General features: G+C 47.0%; 1 protein-coding gene across 1 annotated transcript in view; it reads right to left on the reverse strand.

Annotated features, from left to right (window-relative positions):
- Positions 1–646: 646 nt before the first annotated feature.
- The window catches only part of ARHGAP6 (Rho GTPase activating protein 6), a gene marked incomplete at its 5' end in the record, with an annotated part of 482,519 nt that continues 464,360 nt past the window's right edge, over positions 647–18,805 (reverse strand). Inside the window, 4 exons of the mRNA XM_080831214.1 lie at positions 647–2,072; positions 3,893–3,973; positions 7,033–7,301; positions 18,219–18,316. Coding sequence (XP_080687340.1) covers positions 1,366–2,072; positions 3,893–3,973; positions 7,033–7,301; positions 18,219–18,316 — 1,155 coding nt within the window. The 3' untranslated portion in view covers positions 647–1,365. The remainder of the gene's footprint in view (positions 2,073–3,892; positions 3,974–7,032; positions 7,302–18,218; positions 18,317–18,805) is intronic.

The raw sequence follows: 18,805 nt of genomic DNA on the forward strand, positions 1-18,805 counted from the left end.
AGCGGATGTCTGGACCAGGAGTGGCGAGTTCATTCATCAGACTGAATGCCAGAGAGCAAAGGCCTTTGTTTAACTTTTTATTCATCATGGCACAAGATAGAACTTTACGAAACACCACGGAAAATGTCACTGCCGACATGAAAACTAAGAGTAGCATGTTTCATAAAAAATTCTTTTTCTATAAGACACATTCCCTTACAAAGTGAAAAAAAAAAAAAAATCTCATAAAATACTGAAGCGAATCGCCACCTGCTGGTCAAAAATGGTTTTGCGGTTGAAAAACTTGAAACTACTGAAGTACGGTAGGAGTATTTACGGTACACACAAAATTACCGAAGAAAACATGTCCTCAGCCTTTGGCACGATGTAACTACAAAGCTGGGGATTTTGTCCAAACACGACTTACTTTACAAAGCTTTGCTTATAATTGGGTTAATACTGATTAGGGGGCAAAAGGAAAAACTTTGTCCTGTGATTTGAATACTCTGGGTGTTTAAACGCTTTATAGTTGGATTCCAGTTTGTACTTTTGAAAAATACATATAAAGTATACATTATAAATATATATTATATAGGGTCTATATAAAATTGAATTTGATCTGAAATGGGAAGGACAACTTCTTAATTATTCTTTCTTTGTTAGGCATGGCCTTTCTCTTGTTTGAGTAACTGAATCCTTTCTAAACAGATTCTAAAAATATATTCCATAATGTATCAAATTTAATATCTTCCTTAAAACACATTCAATACGAAAAAGCATTCAGTGACTACGTTTTCTTCTGTATCTCACTACTATATAAAAATATGGCTTGGCATAATCTGTTTTGTTAGTGTTTCTCCTCGGCGTTGAAGGAAGGGCTGTCCCCAGCTAAAAAGCTATGGCAAAAGCACAGAAACCTGCTTGTGCATATTCTAGAACATTCTATAGAATCTCCTTACTCAGTATAAGTGAAGTGATTTTTTTAAATCGTTCCATTTCTGTGAATATATCATATACGATTATCATACATAATCTGTTACAGAATATACAACAGTTAAAACTAAGTTACATAAATACAATTAAGCTGTACCAAAGCAAGGGATTTATCTTCTACAAAGCCAATGGGAGTGGTTTTTAGGTCGGGTATCACCATCTCTTTTTGTTTTCGTTTTCTCCTAGGGCTGGCTATGCAACAGAAGTTTATTATAAACGGCAAGGGCACTAGTGCTCTACATCTTTAAGTGAGCCGGGTTTCTCTCGTGTTATTTTTTTTTTTAAGTGTTAAAGAAGAAAAATCAGTCCGCGTCCAACTGTCCAACACCAACTTTTTTCCCTGCGGAGTGAAAGGAGGCTGTTTGGGCCGTGGGGGCGTGAGCTTGGGCGGGCTCATACCAGCGTCTCCGGGAGGGCATCGGGGTTGTCGGGTGATAAGAGCTCCCAGATCTGCCACCGCTCCCTCTGCCACTCGAGCCACGTGGCGTCCCCCAAAGTCGCGCTGTTCTGGTCACTGGCGGAAGTGGAGGAGGCGCTGCTCAGTGTTTGCTCAGCAGCCTGCTGCTCTCGCTCTCGCTCGGCTGTTTGGCCTCCCTCTTCCAAAGCTGTTCTGGAACCTTCTTCTGGCCTCTGAGGCCTCCACAGCAGCGGCTCTGCTGGCTGGTGGGATGACGCCCCAGCTTGCTTCCCTGGACCAGGGTAAGGAGGAGGAGGCCTCTTGTCATGCTTCTCGCTCTCCCGAGTTCTCTGGTGCGAAGGCTTGGCTCGCCTGCCCTGCCGCCAGGCCACATGGGGCTCGCTCTCCGTGAGGTCTTCGGCGCTGTTCAGAGTCAAATACCGCTCTGACTTCGCTGTGGCCTGCTCAGACCTTCTGCCGCCGCCCTGGATGTGGGGCGTGCTGCAGACACGGGACACGGGAGGGCAGGCCCTGCACTCCACGATGGTGGCCGTGGTCTGAGTCCTCCGAATGACCTGGGGGCCACTTTCCAGTTCTGTGGGGCTCCCCTGCCACCGGGGCCAATTCGGGGACAGGTTCCCTTGCGAAAGGGAGCAGGGCCCCGGTCGTAGGGAGCTGCTTTCAAAAATGTCTCCATAGGAACCTGGAAGCCGGAGAGAAGGGCAAGAAATGGAATTAGTTCGTGGAATCCCTGTTGGGATGTGTCCTGCTACTGTCCTTCCCACGGCCGACTGCACACATCGCGGAAGCACAGGGCACTCCTGCTACTGGCTAAAGGGAGACGCGTCCTGGGAAAGGAAGCAAGGAACACTTTGGTTATTGGCACAATTCGGGGATCAGCTCCAGCTGCAGATGTCACACGGGATCCCATGGGCCTTGTCACTGATTTGTTTCGGGAAAGGTCCCTTCCACGTGGCTTCTGAACCTGGAAGGGAAAGAAAGTGTTCTCTTCTCGCTCGGTGCGGTTCGCAGTCCTGAGGAGAAACCAAGGACGATGCTCTGACGTTCCCACCGTGTCAGTGAAAGGTGCTGGAATGAATGACTTGAAGCTAAATGCCCCATCTCGGGCCAGAAGGTCATGAAGACAGCAGCGGCTGTGTGGACATCGTGACCATCACTGTGGGCAAGACTGGCCTAGTCCCCTCGCTTATTCAAAAGCGGGCAGGGAAAGAAAGATCATTTTGGGCAAGAGGCACGAGCATTTGCACAGGGACCGATCAGAGTTGAAATAGCAGAAGGAAACGGAGCGGAACATCTTGGAAGTGTTTCTCCTTGGGGGAAAAGGCAGTAAATCACTTCATAGGGTACAACGTGCTGTGGTTAGGTAATGGATCGGTACTCAACTCAGCTGGCTTAGAGGCCACTAGATTAAAGAGGCACCAAGCTTTCAAAATGGAATATGGGAGGGGGCGCATGGGTGGCTCAGTCAGTTAAGCTGCCGACCCCTCGGCTTGGGTCACGATCCCAGGGCTGTTAAGATCGAGCCCGGCATCAGGTTCTGAGCTCAGCCTGGAGTCCGCTTGGGATTCTCTCTCTCTCCCCCTCTTCCCTCTGCCCCTCCCCCTGCTTGCTCTCTCCCCGGCCCAAATATAAATACATAAAATCTTTTAAAAAATAAAAATTAAAAAATACGAAACACCAGCTTAGGGAGGTTCAGCTGATTAAGAGAAAAACTGGAAAATAATGGTGAGAAGGAAATGCAAATGAAAATGATAAATACAATTTTGCTTTATTTTTTTATAAGATTTTATTTATTTATTTGAGAGAGAGAGAGCATGAGCAGGGGGAGGGGCAGAGGGAGAGAGAGAAGCAAGAGCCTGATGCAGGACTCGTTCCCAGGACCCTGGGACCATGACCTGAGCCGAAGGCAGATGCTTAACCCACTGAGCCACCCAGGCGCCCCCAGTCTGGTTTTCAAATTGGCAAAAATGCAAACCCAATGATGTGCAACGCTGACAGGACCGCTTGGAAAGCTGTGTAATTTCCACTGTCCTATTCTGGATGTACAACTTGCTTTCCAAAATTTTGTGAATCTATTAACCATTGAAAATACAAAACAAAAAGTACATGAAAGAGGTTCCTGACAGCATAACTTACTACAACAATGACCCAAAAAATGGGTTGTAAAATATGACTATGTCCTCTGGAATACTATGTGGCCCTTAACAATAAAAATGACAAGTAAGCGGGAAATGGAAGTTAAACAGATAATATCAAGTTGCATGGACAGAATGATGGTAGCTGTGTTTAAAAACTCTTGCAAAGGAAGTAAAATGAAATATAGTGAAAGATTGATGTATTTTGGCGGAAAGGCTAAGTACAGCTTGATCTGTCTTCCCCCCTATTTTCAGCATTTTCCAAATAATGCTTGACAAGTATGTAATACGAGAGTAAGGCAAAAATCAAAGAAAATTAATTTAAGAAGTAAATGCAATAAACGGTCTTTAAAAGATAATATGTCACCTGTCATTCCTGGGTCTTTGGAACCACTTTTTAATGTTGAATGCCAAGTTCCCCAGATATTGAAAGGCTCCTTTGACATATCTAGGAGAAAGTGTATAGAAAAAGGCACGTCACTCACAATGAAAAGCGAAGGGCAAAAACCAAGAAACAAATATTCTGGTGACATAGCACCACATTCAAGGCTGTGGTGGATACAAGACAGGATGTGATGGATGCTAGCCCTTCAGGGGCTTAGCCCATTTGTGATTTACAGAAAGGTTCTCTCTATGATGGTTGTGGTACCCAGAATCAGGCCCCCCAAAGATGTCTGCGCCATGATCCTCGGAACCTGTAAAGGTGTTATATACCAAGGGACTTTACAGATGTGATGAAATGATGGGTCTTGAGCCGAGAAGATGATCCTGGCTTATCTTGGTGGGTCCGAGGCACTCACAAGGGTCCTTACAAGGGGGAGGCAGAAGAGAAGATGGTACAGTGCTGACTTTAACGGCGGAGGAAGGGCCATGAGCCAAAGAACACAGGCGACCCCTAGAAGCTGGAAAAGGCAAGGAAAGAGATTGGTCCTTAGAGTGTCCTCAAGGATCACAGCCCTGTGGGGCCATTTTGGATTCCTGAGGTCCCAAACTGTAAGATAATAAATGCGTGTGTTGTTTTATCTTTTTTTAGAATTTTATTTGTTTATTTCAGAGAAAGAGAGAGAGTGTATGAGAGCCTGGGATGTGATTGTAAGTATTTCTCGAAGCAAACGTCTACCAGGCGTTGCAAATGCAGCCTCTCCTTGAATTCCCAGGCGATGGCCTGAGTCTGCTTTAGAGGTGAGGCCGGCAGCAGAAGGAGCGGTAAGCACAGCCCGCGGGTACGGGCCGGGGACTATCGAGAGCTCCCTACGTGCCAAGGTCTGTGTTGAGGACTTTACATGGATTAGCTGGTTAAACTCTGTGAATTAATACGGCTGTCTTTCCTAGTTCTCATGCGAGGAAGAACGGGGACTCGGAAGAACTCAGCCTTTCACATGAGGTCCTGCAGATCCAAAGTACCAGGACGGTTACCGAATCCAGACCGAGGGCTCTTACCCCCATAGGGTTCTAACATGACTGCTTTCTTTCTTTCTTTCTTTTTTTTTTTAAGTTTTTATTTATTTGACAGAGAGAGAGTGAGCGAGCACGTGAGAGCACAAGCAGGGGGAGCGGCAGGCAGAGGAAGAAGCAGGCTCCCCGCTGAGCAGGGAGCCCGATGCGGGCTCCATCCCAGGACCCCGGGATCATGACCTGAGCTAAAGGCAGATGCTTAATGACTGAGCCACACAGGCGCCCTAACGCGACTTGTTTCTTTTTGTTTGTTTGTTTTTTTTTTTAAAGATTTTGTTTATTTATTAGAGAGAGAGAGAGCACAAGCAGAGGGCAGGGGGAGGAAGAAGGAGAGGAAGAAGCAGGCTCTCCTCTGAGCAGGGAGACCGACTCGGGGCTCGATCCCAGGACCCCGAGATCATGACCTCAGCCAAAGGCAGATGATTAACTGACTGAGCCACCCAGGTGCCCGCGACTTGTTTCTTTCTTTCTTTCTTTCTTTCTTTTTTTTTTAAAGATTTTATTTGATTTGACAGACAGCGATCACAGGTAGGCAGAGAGGCAGGCAGAGAGAGAGGAAGGGAAGCAGGCTCACCACTGAGCAGAGAGTCCGACGTGGGACTCGATCCCAGCACCCTGGGATCATGACCTGAGCTGAAGGCAGAGGCTTTAACCCACTGAGCCACCCAGGCGCCCCCGCGACTTGTTTCTAGTTCCCTCAGGGTACGGTTATTTCCAGGGAGAAAGTTGCAGTTAGGCAGGATTGTTAAGCCCCGCTGCAGTGATATTTGGGGCCAGAACTTTCCCTGTGTGGGGCCGTTCTGTGTAAGGTGGAATGCTGAGCAGCAGCCCTGGGCTTTATCGTCTACACAGCAGTGGCACCCCGTCCTAGGCTGTGTCAATCCCAAATACCTCCAGACATTGTCAGATGTCTCTGGGGACACAGAATTGAGGATGGCAGTGTTAGAGCTGGCTGAGACGAATGCACAGAAAGCATGGACACGCGCTTTAGTCCACCTGCTAATCAGAGCGAATGTGTATCTTAGCCGACGTGCTAAGAAACTACGAAGCAAACACACCGATCCTGGGAAGAAAGAATCAAGCTTTCTTGGTGGTAAGTTGTCTATTAATCTCTCTTTGAATTTGTATTTAGAAACCCGAATATACCATGCCTTTCATAAGAGCAAAAATTCTTTTTGTCGTTGCAGAGAATACCACATATAGAAAATTTGTCACTAACTGAAAAGAGCAAAAATGAGAGCTCATCTATATGCATTAGAAAGGGGATAGTTAGAAATCTACAATACACCGATTTAATGGGAATATATAGGGGGCATGAAGAATATTAGCAAAATGGAAAATGTTAATGATACGATTTTAAGTAGAATAAGCTTAATTCAAAAGTAGCTGTGCTTTGAAAACAAATATATCGAATTAGAGATGCATTTGGACAAGGATTAGAAAAAATGAAGTTTCACATTTTAAAAATAAATTTTATGCTTGAAGGGGACGTGGGTTACTGTGTTCATTACAGTTTTTAAAAATTATTTTTGACATGACTATTTGTAAAATAAAAATAAACGTGCTATGATTTAAACCACCACCAAAAAAAAAAACCCCAAACAAACAAACAAACAACAACAACCCATCAAAAACCAGAGCTCTTTCGGGGGGTCTCTTTGGATTAAGTGATACACGTAGGATAAGAATTTGTGTCTTCCACTTATTTCTCAGACCGCCCTGCTGAGTCCTGGCACTGAGGAATTAAGAACAGAACCACACATTCGGTGGTCAAAGAAATTTGGGAAAAACTGCCAACCACACTCTCCCTTCCATTGTGCGAATTAATGGTGCCCATTAGCACTTTACAGAGTTTGAGACATTGTATGATAGAGAAACTATTAGCTTGGTTAGCCCAGCATTCCCCAAATGTATTTGACCGTGGAACCCTTATTCTGCTATTTAAAAAAAAAAAAAAAAAGGGCAGAGACGAAGAGGAGGTCCGAGGGCCCTTACCATGCCACCTGTAATTAGAGTCACTGAGCTGGCCAGCGCCAGCCGGGTTCCAGTTACCTTTGCCAAGCCTTGGTCCAGGAGAACTCTCCCTTGATTTCGACGACGGCAAGTGGCTCGCCGGCACATACCGCTCCGGCCCTTGGTAAAGCTTCTCCGAGGCCCCCGGGGCCGCGTCCTCTTGCATAGCCAGCAAGGAGCGTGCAGACAGCACTGGGGAGTTGTTGTCATAAGGGGAGAGGTCTCCGCTGGAGGCCTTGTTGGAGTCGGTGGACGAGTGCCTTCCTCCCACAGAAAAGGAAACTTCCGCTCGTAACGTGTCAGGGCTTCTGGTGCAAGGAGACAATGGCAAGTGTGTGAGCGTGTTAACACTTAGCGACCAGATGCAAACAATATGACCGTTACACAAATGACAGGCGGAGAACGCACGGGCACAGGGGCCGAAACAAAAAGACCTTGGGAGCAAGGTTCCAAGACTCGGACAGCAAGAATGCGAAAGCGTTTCCACGACATGGCCGGCAGAGGGCAGTGAAACCCCACAGTTGGCAGGGGGACTGTGGCGGGGATGGGGGGGCGGGATGATGGGACAGACATGGACCCCTGTGTTCTCCACTGTGTAGCGCTGAAATGCCTGCTGCATTACTCCCACTGCCATTGGGACATGAGAGTCTGATGCTCCTTATCTGTTAAGGAAGGCGAAACTGGCAGATAACTCTCTTACGTTCCTCCATATCCTGAATTTAAAAATAATTCGATAAAACTATGATGGAAACTGTACAAGAAGTTCATGATGGCTTTATAGACGCCTCCTCCCCCGCCCAAATACTTCATGTGCGTGAATCCATCTTTCCTGCGATGATGATGATGATGGTGATGGTGGTGGTGACGCTTCTGGTGGGAGTAACAGTTTCACGTACAGGCCAACGAGATAAATATACGACCATCACCAGAGTTCACTGTATTTGAATACTCCTGAAATGATTCTACCAGGCTCTGGTGCTTTCCTAAACTGATATAAAACAGGCTAATTAGCATGTCCGTGATGTTTTCCTATGTGCATGGCTTGTCACACCAACAGAAACAACAGTGAAAATGCGAGAGGAACAGGAAAATGAGAACGTCAGGAATGTGAAACGAGTGTTGGAAGTCTTACCTGGGAACATCTGTATTTTCTACCTTCCTCAAAACAAGTGGCCCTGACATCTTAAAGGGAAATGATCACAGAATGATTAAAAGTTCCAGAACCTCCTTCTATCTCTCCCTGCCAACCCTGCTTCACTCCTCTTTACTAGTCTTTGCTTTCTTCTGGTTTAATTCCTCAAAACAAATCCTCTGGGATCTTAAAGGTAAACACATGCCTGAGTAATCTTCTCCTAACGAGCTGGCCGTGTGTACACAGCCTGGACGATGGAGGACCCGCACTCACAGGGGACCTAGCTTCGTCTCGGGTTTCCAGCGGGGGTTGGCGTCCAGGAGAAAAGCATTTCAGCATCTGTGACAGGCCTCGCCTGTCACTGACGCAGCCAGGGCCCGAGCACTTTTTGCTGAGGCAATTTCTTACCCACATGGAATAAATAAGTCCTTTCCTTGCCTCCTCTTTAAACTGGTGACAGACAATCTTATGGGAAAGAGCCAGGGAACCACCATGAGGATGTTTTTCCAGAAACTAGTTAGGCCTCCAGCGGATGAGGGAGAACTCAAAAGAACTTACTATTTTCTGCTGGAAGGGTGTGTGTGTGTGGGGGGGGCACTATTTAACCTCCACTTCTAATTCAAGGTGGGGGGGTTCTCCCTAATTCTAGCAGGGGAAACACAGAGCAAAACAAATGGACGCTTGTCTGTCATGAATTTGACTCTGCTTGAGGAAATTTTACTATGAAAATAAGAAAAACTGAATGTGTCGACCAGGTTGCTCGGCTTAGAATCAGGGTTCGGACCAGGGCTAGAAATTCCATGACTGGGCCCCTTTCCATTTGTTCTCCCCATTTAGTTGACGGGTTTTCCCCAGTCATTAATGAAAATGTCTTCTGGCTACTCGGTGAGAATAAGTCACGGTACTCTATCAGTAACAGCGGGGCCAGAAAGCCTTCCTTTACGGGATGTTTTAAAGAGAGCCAAGTTAATTCATTAGCCAACACAGAATACCAATCAGGGCTACGAAGGCTTTCTTGGTCCCTCCCACTGGGAGGAAAATGTCAGAAAGGTGGTATTTTCACTCACGGAGACCCCAATTATTCTGTGTCATGTCTCGTTCATCTGTCTTAAAAAACAGAGAATACAGTCAGCAAAATGTGACAAGTTGCAGATTCTGCTAACAGTGACGTGCATAAAGAAAGGTCCCTTAACTGTATCAAGTCTCAGTACCAGGAACATCTATCTGGGTTCCTGCCCAGCAAGTAGGTGGCCCCCCCCAACCGGGGAAGCGTGCGTGACGTCATAAGTCACGCACGTCTCTCGACAAAGGCTGCGAAGGGCTCCCAGGCGCCGGGCTCCGCTCGGGGGTCGGGACACAGGAAGCCTGTGGGCGCCGCGGGGCGCTCCCGCCCCAACCTCATCTTCCCTTATCCCTCGCTCTCCCCCCCTTTCCTTTCCCTCGCCTCTCAAATTATGCACTACGACATTGTTCCACTTGCACACTTCGGCTAGCTGCTTCCACAAACTCTTTGTGGACTGGTGCACAGACAAGGAAATTGCACGCACATGAATTATCGCGGGTACCGAAAAGGCTTCATGAGAACATTGAGTGTGCTTAACCCAAACAGAGTGAAACAAAGAACAATCACAACGGGAACAAAAATAACCGAAGCTGCCACACGACTTCCCTTGCACGCTCATGCCTGTGACTGGCTCTGGTGGAGGAGAGGCGGGACAGGACGAGGCGGCGCGCCAGCGTCCCTCTCCTCTGCTCTTTGGGGAACGCCACCCGGGAACTTGCCGGAAAAGCCAGTTCTCCGGCTCCGTTCCGGGCCTGCTGAAGGGACCGGCTGTAACAGCTGGGACCCCCGGGGGGGAACTATTAAGAATTTCAAGGCGGTGACCACAGATCATCAAGCCAAATGCGGGCTTCTGGTCCGTGGAGGTCTCGCGCACCTGCCCGGGTCACAGACTGCGAAGCCGGCTTTGCCTGTTGAAAGGGCATCTGGGTGCCAGGCTGGCAAACTGCTTCAGAAACCCCTCCGGGGAAGTGTGCTACGTGGGCAAGTTTGAGAACGTCCACGCGGAACCTGCCTTCCCTCCCTCATCTATAGAGAGGACAGCGGGCTAAGGGCCCCACGGAGTCAAATCGGGAAGGAAACCGCAGAGAGCGGCCCAAACCTCAGCATCGGCTGACGGCCGGGGTGCGGGGCTGTGGAGGGAGGGTGTGTGGGCCCGTCCTACCCGCTCCAGTCCGCCGGACCCAGGTCACTCAACGTAGCTTGGTTGTGGGTCCGAACGCGTTAAGGCGAGAGGGAGCAGGAGAGGCCAACCTGCCTTTCTCTGCTCTTCTGGTTCATTCTCCAAAGTCAAGTCACCAAAGTGAGGACATCTGGGGCGCCAATCAGGGGAGAAACCAGAGGACATGCCCCCTCCTGGGGTGGCTGGGCTCGCAGCCAGGGACAGGAGCAGACAGACGGGGCTGCCTGAGGAGAAGGGATGCCTTCCTCTCCCAGCCACCCGGCACAGCTCGGTGACGGACGAGGCTACGGTTTGCGAGCACGTGGTAAGTGGCTCGTGAAATGCACGGATGTGAGACAGCCCCTTGGCCTGTAAGAAGGGTGAGGGCTAGTGTTGACCCTGACCTCAGGCGGCCTGGTCGGCCAACAGCTCTCCTGGCCCTTGATCACGGTCCAGAGGTGAGCGGAAGACACGAGGCGATCGCGTGTCTTTCTAGCAGCCGGGACGGCAGGGCTTGAGACACTTCTCAAACTTATGTGAAAAACGGCAGTCAGTCTTATTACATATCGCCAGGAAAATGCCATGTGTTACACCTTGAGTTAATGGCCCTCTTAAATGCTGGAGCTAGTTCCTATTTGTCATTCCATTTTGTCAGCCCAGGTCCGTCAGGTGGTGGCCACATTTGGCTAAGAACCCACATCCCAGAACCGCCTTTCCGCATGGGAGCCCGCCAGTTAGTCAACAAAACCAAACTATTTTATTCACTTCTCGGGACTCTCACTGACAACGTAGGCAGTTCCAAGGTTAAGAACAAAATGGGTGGCATTCCATGGCTTTATCATTAAATCTACTAGAAACAAAACCAGAACCCCCGTTTCGGGTATCGCTGAAAGACGGGACAAGGGGCCACCACTGCCTTCATTCACATTCACCTCGAGGATGATTCAACTCTGTGAAGACAATTTTCAGTTCAGTGCTGCAAGTCAACGTACTAAAAGATCTGTGTTTCTCCACAGAAAATACTGATTCACTGGATGAGGAACAGTCTGGAGGCAGGTAGTGGGGCTCTCTATGTGGTGGAATTTAGCGGAGGGAGGTCGGGAATGGTGAGCGGAGAGGTAACCAGTTGGCAAGGGTTTGCCTCCGCGAATGGAGGGCTTTTGTCCATGGGACCCGAAAACCCCAGGACCATCCACACAGGCGTGGCCAATCTCAGCTAACAAAACAAGCATGAGATGGACATGGAGAGCGAATCACTTTCTCACCCTTCGCTGGTCCCTCCAGGTCAGGGGGTTAGGACGCTGCCGGCAGGGTACTGTGGGCAGGCCTGCCCTGCCGCCGGCCGCACAGAACTTGTTCTGCGGATAAATGGAAAACTGTGGTTCAACCACCGGGTGTGGCGGCCCAGCCCCTTGCTGAGCCAGCCCAGTGAGAAACATCCTCGGAGACGACAAGCCTGTGTTGGCTGCATCCTTGCCTTTATCGTTCAACTGATAAACCTCCGTCTGTTGGAACGCAAAGCACATAACCGTCTCAGACACGATTCGGTGTATAGGGAACAGAATCCACGGGCATGACAGCGCTGGATTTATGGAGGATTTTCACATGAGTCATGCTCGGCTCTGCAAAGCAGCCCTTATGCACACAAAGGCACCCCCTTCCAAGAAGAAGCTGACGATGGAGCCAAACTCCCCACAGGAGATGAGGTCAGCACCCTGGGCATCAGGACTTACTCATGGCTTTGGTGAGATGTCTCCCCTCCCTTTTCGTGCTTATGAATTCCCTCCTAATAGCCGTGGCCCGTGAAGGCATTTAGGACAGGGAAGAGAAAACGATGCTGACCTTATTCTCTTTCTGTACAGTATGCCTGATAAAACATGTTTAAGTTAACATTTTCCAAGTTTATAAAGAAGCTGTGAACCACAAAGACTTTGGAAGAAAGAGATGATGTGCTAAATTCTCCCTCCATTTTGAATTGGCTTTTCCAAGAAGGCACATTCAAGACTTTTTGGAATTTTTCATTATGGATTCCCTATTCTACATACATTTTTCCTAAAACTGGCTGAAAAAAAAAGGCTTTCTTGAACAGCGTGTGCGTGGGGAGGTGGGGGGCACAGGTGTTAATGCTTCATTAATTTCCAAGATGCTGGAGCAGAATGACAGTTGAGGCCACAGTTACTGCCAGTCAATGGATTCATGGCTGTCATACTACACCGATGAAGTCTGATTTCTTATCTCTTAAAATTTCCTGAGAACTTTTTGACTTTACAAATCCTAGGGAAAGGAGAATCAAAATTACAATTCATCTTGTAACGCTCCATGGTTTTGTGGAAGAAGACATTTTCCATGACAGTCTTTGAAGGGTTACAATAAATTATCTACATGATATTTATTGGATAATTTAAATATGGTGCCTTGAAATTATGAGAAAGCCTTACGCTCCTCCATCAATGAGAAGGTGGACTTTTTTAATTCACTGGGAGGAGAATCCGGTTCAATAAAACAATTACTTTTCAGTTCTGAAATGCTATCCTTCGAGATGGCTATGAGTCTTCTTCCATGGTTTTGATCAGCTGGTCACCAGTTTTGCTGTGTTGGGGGGGCAACTTCAGTAAAAACCATGTGAAGGCCACAAACAGAATTAAATACAACGAAATTTACAAATGTACACCTATAGGTTTGGTTCATCCATATTGGTTTTCTCCCCAAGTGCAGTTTAATGTACTTTGATTGTATTTCCAGAATACAGGAAGGAGAATGCTCTACCGAGCCTTGTATACCACGTGGGTATACGGTATAGGTAGACTCGGCTTTATGTAATTTTTAATGGTTAGGCTTTTCCCCAGAACATTAAAGCAGTTGAAAACTACTGAAAATCCCTAAGCTGGCACATTGGAACTTAACAACAGTTATATTCGGTTTAGATGCTTCCTTCGTGCCCAAACAGAATTGTATCATTTAGTTCAGGTTAACTTAGTTAAAGGTTGTTACTTGGTCAGGAGAAATTGTCAAACACAGCAGTTCTCTTGGTTGAAAAATAAGATAAGCAAAGCAGTACATTTTCAAAGCATCACTGATGGGTTTGTTTCCGTGGAGGGCAGAATATACATTTTGCCTTAGGACAGGAGGAGACACACAGGACGTACAGGAAGGCTCCAGAATGGCTGGGCATGGTACCAGTCGTTTAAATTTTTCAAAATATTTTGTTCAGCATAGATTTTTGGTGCTAACTTTGATTTTTAAAAATATGACATGTCGACGTTGTTCATTTTGATCCCTTCCCTCTGGCACCTACATGAGCATCTCACTCTCCTCGACCTACTCCCCGCCTTGCCACAGGGCCTTGCTTCTGTTGCAAATACCCGAGCTCAACATGCCTTGTCCTTTTTGATTTGCCTTGCGCTCTTATCCCTTATCTCCTTCCATCTCTAAGTCAAGGGAGGGGGATCTATTTTGAGTGTGTGTGAAGAAAGGAGCATAGACTCTAATAAATATTCCAGACAAGCAATGAAAAAACTGGAAGTCTCGCATTGTCAGGAATATAAATCTCTTCTAATCTCCTTTTGGTATTGCGTTTTGGTTGAAGCCAAAAATGTCAGTGGACAAACACAAGAAAAAATAACGAATCCTCCTCTCACCGCCACCCTGATTCTGTTGCCGCACAAGAGAAAAACTCAAATGAAAACAAAACATTAAATTCCCAAATATCACGAATTGTTTGCTCTTTCAAGACAGAAATTATCATAAATATGTTCTTGTTCTTGGTTCTCACCCTTTTGAAAACTCACGTTTCCACTCCCAATTCAGTCTTATGCCGTTGCCATGTGCGACACAGGAATCGAACGCTTTATCTAGGTATGTAAACTGATGGCAAAGAACAGAAGCTTCAGGAAAAACCCCAAAGGGTCGGAGGAGAATCACAATGAAAACCAACCATGCATCACTGCACTCAGGTAGGCGTTTTAGGAGATGACCTGAACCGCTAACGACGGCCTTTAGCAGACGACTGCTGCCTCCTGCTCAGCAGTCGTCCGGCCAATCCCCATAGTCTTTACTTCTCTTAGCCCTACTCTCTGCCTTTTAGCTGAGTCTTCACTCAAGACTTCAAAACAAGAACTCTGTCCATGACCGCAGTGGCATGGCTTGTCCAGGCCTCTCCCTCACTTCCTGCAAACACGCGATGGCCTCCCATCCTCCCCAGTTCTCCCCAGCCTCGCGTGAGCAGGTCGCCTTCCCACGTCTGTGTCTTTTTGTTCTCACCCTCTCTCTGTTCTAGAACCAATGCCACCCTCCTGCTCCTAGTGGGGCCAGGCCTGTACAGGTGGGCTTTGCCTTCAGACACTGCCATAGTTTAAGGTGGACAGGTTCTCTCTTGTGTCGTATTGCCTTCATAGAAAGGTAGAAAGTAGTGACTCCGAAGTCTTTGCTAAGTGGTTGTAAATGAACAAAATGGTGAGGTTCGAAATAACATGATAGTAAGTAAATCACTGACCTCCGTTAAGCAGTTATTAGAGACCGGATACTCTTCTCACAGCACAACAACTCTGCAAAGTTGGTGCTGCTTTTTAATTTCTGGTTTGAGGTGAGGGAACCGAGACAGAGAGGGATGAATCTATTTACCCGAGATCACAGCTCGAAGAGCTGTGGAAAAGGAATTCTGACACAGGGGATCTGGCTCTGGATCCCAACGTCAGAACCAGCGCGCTCGGCTCCACAGGAGTGCGCTACTGACAGGCAACTGACGTGCAACTGACATAGCGATGCAGCCAGCAACGTCCGGCAGCTTGTGATTTGTCATCCCTGTCATCCGTCAGGACCAGGGGCCACTGCTTCTTAATACAAGTGCCACCCTGAAGCCTGCCATTTAAGGGCTTCTGCCCTCTGTGCTGGCCGACCCCTTCATCATGCCCACGGCCAGCTGACACAGTTATTTCTCTGTCTAGGCCCTGCTTCAAGCTTCCCAAACGTCCAGGCCTGTGGACCCCTCTCCCGTCTTCAAAATCCACTGCAGATCCTTGCTCTTCTCACAAGCCATCCCTGAGACTACAGGTGACATCTCTTTCTCTTCTCCAATTTCTGGTCTGAAGTGCTGGTTTCCTCCCTTTGTCAACACGAAGACTCCCTTTTAATGTCAAGAATCACCCATCTCAAATAGAGTGATTGGTGATGGCAAATCTGTGATATCTAACATGGCGGATCTAAGCCGGAGGTTCTTTCCTGGGGCTGCTCGGTACACTCACGGGCGGGGGGGGGGGGGAGATTTAATAATTCCTACTGTCCACACTGTGCCCTAAAACAAATGAATCACAGTTTCTAGGGGAGGCACTCAGGCATGGTCATTCTTTAAGATCCCCAGGGGATTCACTTCTGAGAGCCAATGGCCCAGCACAAACCACTCTGCCCTCCGCGACACACTTAATAACAGCCTTCGTATTATTTTTATCCTGGAAGGCCTCGTTCAGCAAGTCTGCAAGCTCTGGGAGTCGAGAACATGCCTTCAGATTTTAAACTTCCGCTACTCAAAGTTTGAATCATGGACCAGCAGCATCACAGCAATACCTAGGAGCTTGCTAGAAATGCAGATTTTCAGACTCTCTCCTGCAGACCTCCTGATTGACAGAGGGTTTTGGTTTTTAACAAGATCTCCTGGTGATCTGTAGACACAGCAAGCTTTGAGAAGCATGGGTAAGGTATGAAGACACTACAGCTCAAGGGTAGGACTCTCAAGCCTCAAAAGCAACTCAAATTAAATGCGCATTTATTTATGTATTTTTACTTCACGGCATCATTATCAACCCTTCTTTGCTGCTCCTTGGCCTGTACCTAGAGGAAAACAGACAAAGTCTTCTCCAAATGTTTTCTGTCCAATGATGCTAGTCTCTGACATCCACAGAGCACCTGGGAACTCACTTCCTTTCCCCTGAGGTCCTGACACTCACCTATGACCCTGGTCTAGGGCCAGCTTGCTTTGACCTTACAATGCTTAATCTTACAGGGATAGAGAATGGGAGAGGCTAGACAACTGTACAGCTTCGGATGATCTTAGTTTGTAAGCTCCTTCTTTTTCCTAAGAGTAGCAAAAAAAGGTTCCCTTCTTGGTATTTATATGCAAAGAGCATACCTGAAAACCACATAAAAATAACTTCTATCAACTATTCTTCAAAGCATATTTCTGTATTTCAACATGCCATATCAAAGCGGAAATTTGGCAAGTCAACACCAGTGTTTTTTTCAGGTGTGTGTTTTCCAGCTTTTCCACAGAATACCCACAAAATGTCATAAATGCAGTTTAACAAGGGATTCACAAACAGAAATGCCACTGTGTCTGTCTTCTTGCACGGGGAGGGAAAGAAGCGAGTTCATTAAAATTCTGGTGATATAAGGTCTGCTGTGAAGAGAAGCCATTTGCATTAGTTTAAATTAGAATTTATACCTTGACGACAGAAATCTCGGGAAAATTTAAGGGAGCCCAATTATCTGAAATGAAAAGCGAGACCATGAAATGTCAGCCCATTTAGACAATTTGATCATATTCTTATTCACTCGTGGCTCTTAGGGCCAGAATCCAGGCGAAACGCCTTACTTGAACCAGAATCTGGTCTGTTGATAATTGGCACAAGATGAACCACTTAAAAATTCTTCCCTGCTCTGCGGGAAATGGACTGAAGCTGGATCTTGCACCGCTACTCATGCAATGATGCAGGAAAGAAGGAGGTGTGAGCAACGTGGAGTTCCTTTCACTACATTTCTCTAAAGAATATAAGATTTTATATCTGAAATAGTTTCAAATGAACATCAGTCTCTCAAGTGCCACATCGATATAAAGGTACAATTCAACACGCATCAATATTTCTGAGACACCGTGGAATAAGACATACCATTATTCTACGTACAGCTAAGAAAGACCAAAAAATGCCGTGATTTATATTAGGACACGTCATTGATTACTAAGATGACTCTCAATTTCAGAGATGATAAAATATGGGGCAAAATGTGTCCTAGAGTTGTTGACATTCAGTGAATTAAAAACACGACAGAAACGACGCTTTCGTGAGAGGAGGACAACAACTCTTCAGCCAAATTTAAGGTCTGGCATCGCAGCGGCAGCATCGCTCCTGGTTAATGACACAATAATACCCTCGTCGCTGGCTTTGCCAAGTGCTCAGCGCCCCCATACACGCTGCCTGTGTACCAAACGTTTGAGATTAATCCTAAAATCTGGATAAAGCAAAATCCAGTGGTCTTCCTTTTGGGGCAAAATGGCGGCTAAGCATAGCCTACAGCCCGGCTTGCATTTTATTCATTGCAAACGTGGCTGTGTGAGGAGCCCAGTGCGCGTTTTTACCAAAAGAATGCTAATTATAAAGAGCAGAAGAGTCAGGAGGGCGCGCCCCTCCAATTCCAAATGGGCACCTAGGCTTTGGTAGAGGCTCGTCTTGTGGTTTTGATGATGTGTCACTTGGGCTAGTAAGTTACACAAGTCAGATGCACCCAGGTGCAGCCTAAGGGACCCAGAAGTACAGCTAATCAGGATTCTAGAAGAAGAATCACTGGTGTGCATCAGAGTCCTTTGTGCTTCTTGCCAGGGATTTAGTCCCTCCCACCCCGTAAACACAGTCAAAGGGACCTCAAGGGGCTAGAAAAAGCCAAAAATGAAACAACAAACCTCCATAAAGCACTTTCTAATTCAATAAGTGGGTTAGGAAACGAAGCATCTTCCAGGCAGGTGGACTGACAAGGTTTGCCAGAAAGTTGCCACACGTCCACTTCCAGTCACCCTGTGTGGAATTATGTAAACTTCCCTAATTCTTTAGAAATGAAAAGAAGAATCCCCATGGCAGCTTTAGAAGATGAGCAACTGGTCTACTCACGAGGACTGGGAGGCCTTTCTTCTGAGTAAATAGTCCACCACGTCGGGGTCGGTCTCCAACAGGCTGATCAGGACTTCGTTCTGGAGATCTGGCGAAACCTGGAGGGACCAAATGTCGAGGCATCAATCAAACCATTCCGGGAAGAGGAAAAATATGGTCATGGGCAACTCTACAGTAACATAAAACAGAGCCTTAAAAGTCGTAACAGGACAGAGTGATTTGCCAGTTCAAACCAAATGTACACCAACTCATTCAGCCATTTTAATTCTCAGGAGAAAGTGGATGATGACCGAAACCTCATATTCAGTCTGAAGTGTCACCCCTCTTATGACCGGAGAGGTAGCCTAATCACTTGATACCTCTATTGCTCAGATGAGGCTTTCCTGGCTTTGAATAAGCAAAATACCATGGTTATGAGGGGCAGTGTTCATAATTTACTGTCCAAATGGGGACACTTTCCTATTTATAATTAAGCCAAGACGACAGGCATAAATTGTAACTGTCTTGGGCAGTTCTGGAACGTAAGATTAGTTTATTAAGAGGACGGGCCCTTGGGGTGCCTGGATGGCTCATTCGGTTAAGCGTCC

Source organism: Martes martes, assembly GCF_963455335.1.
Source record: "Martes martes genome assembly, chromosome: X".
NCBI classification, from domain to species: Eukaryota; Metazoa; Chordata; class Mammalia; order Carnivora; family Mustelidae; genus Martes; species Martes martes.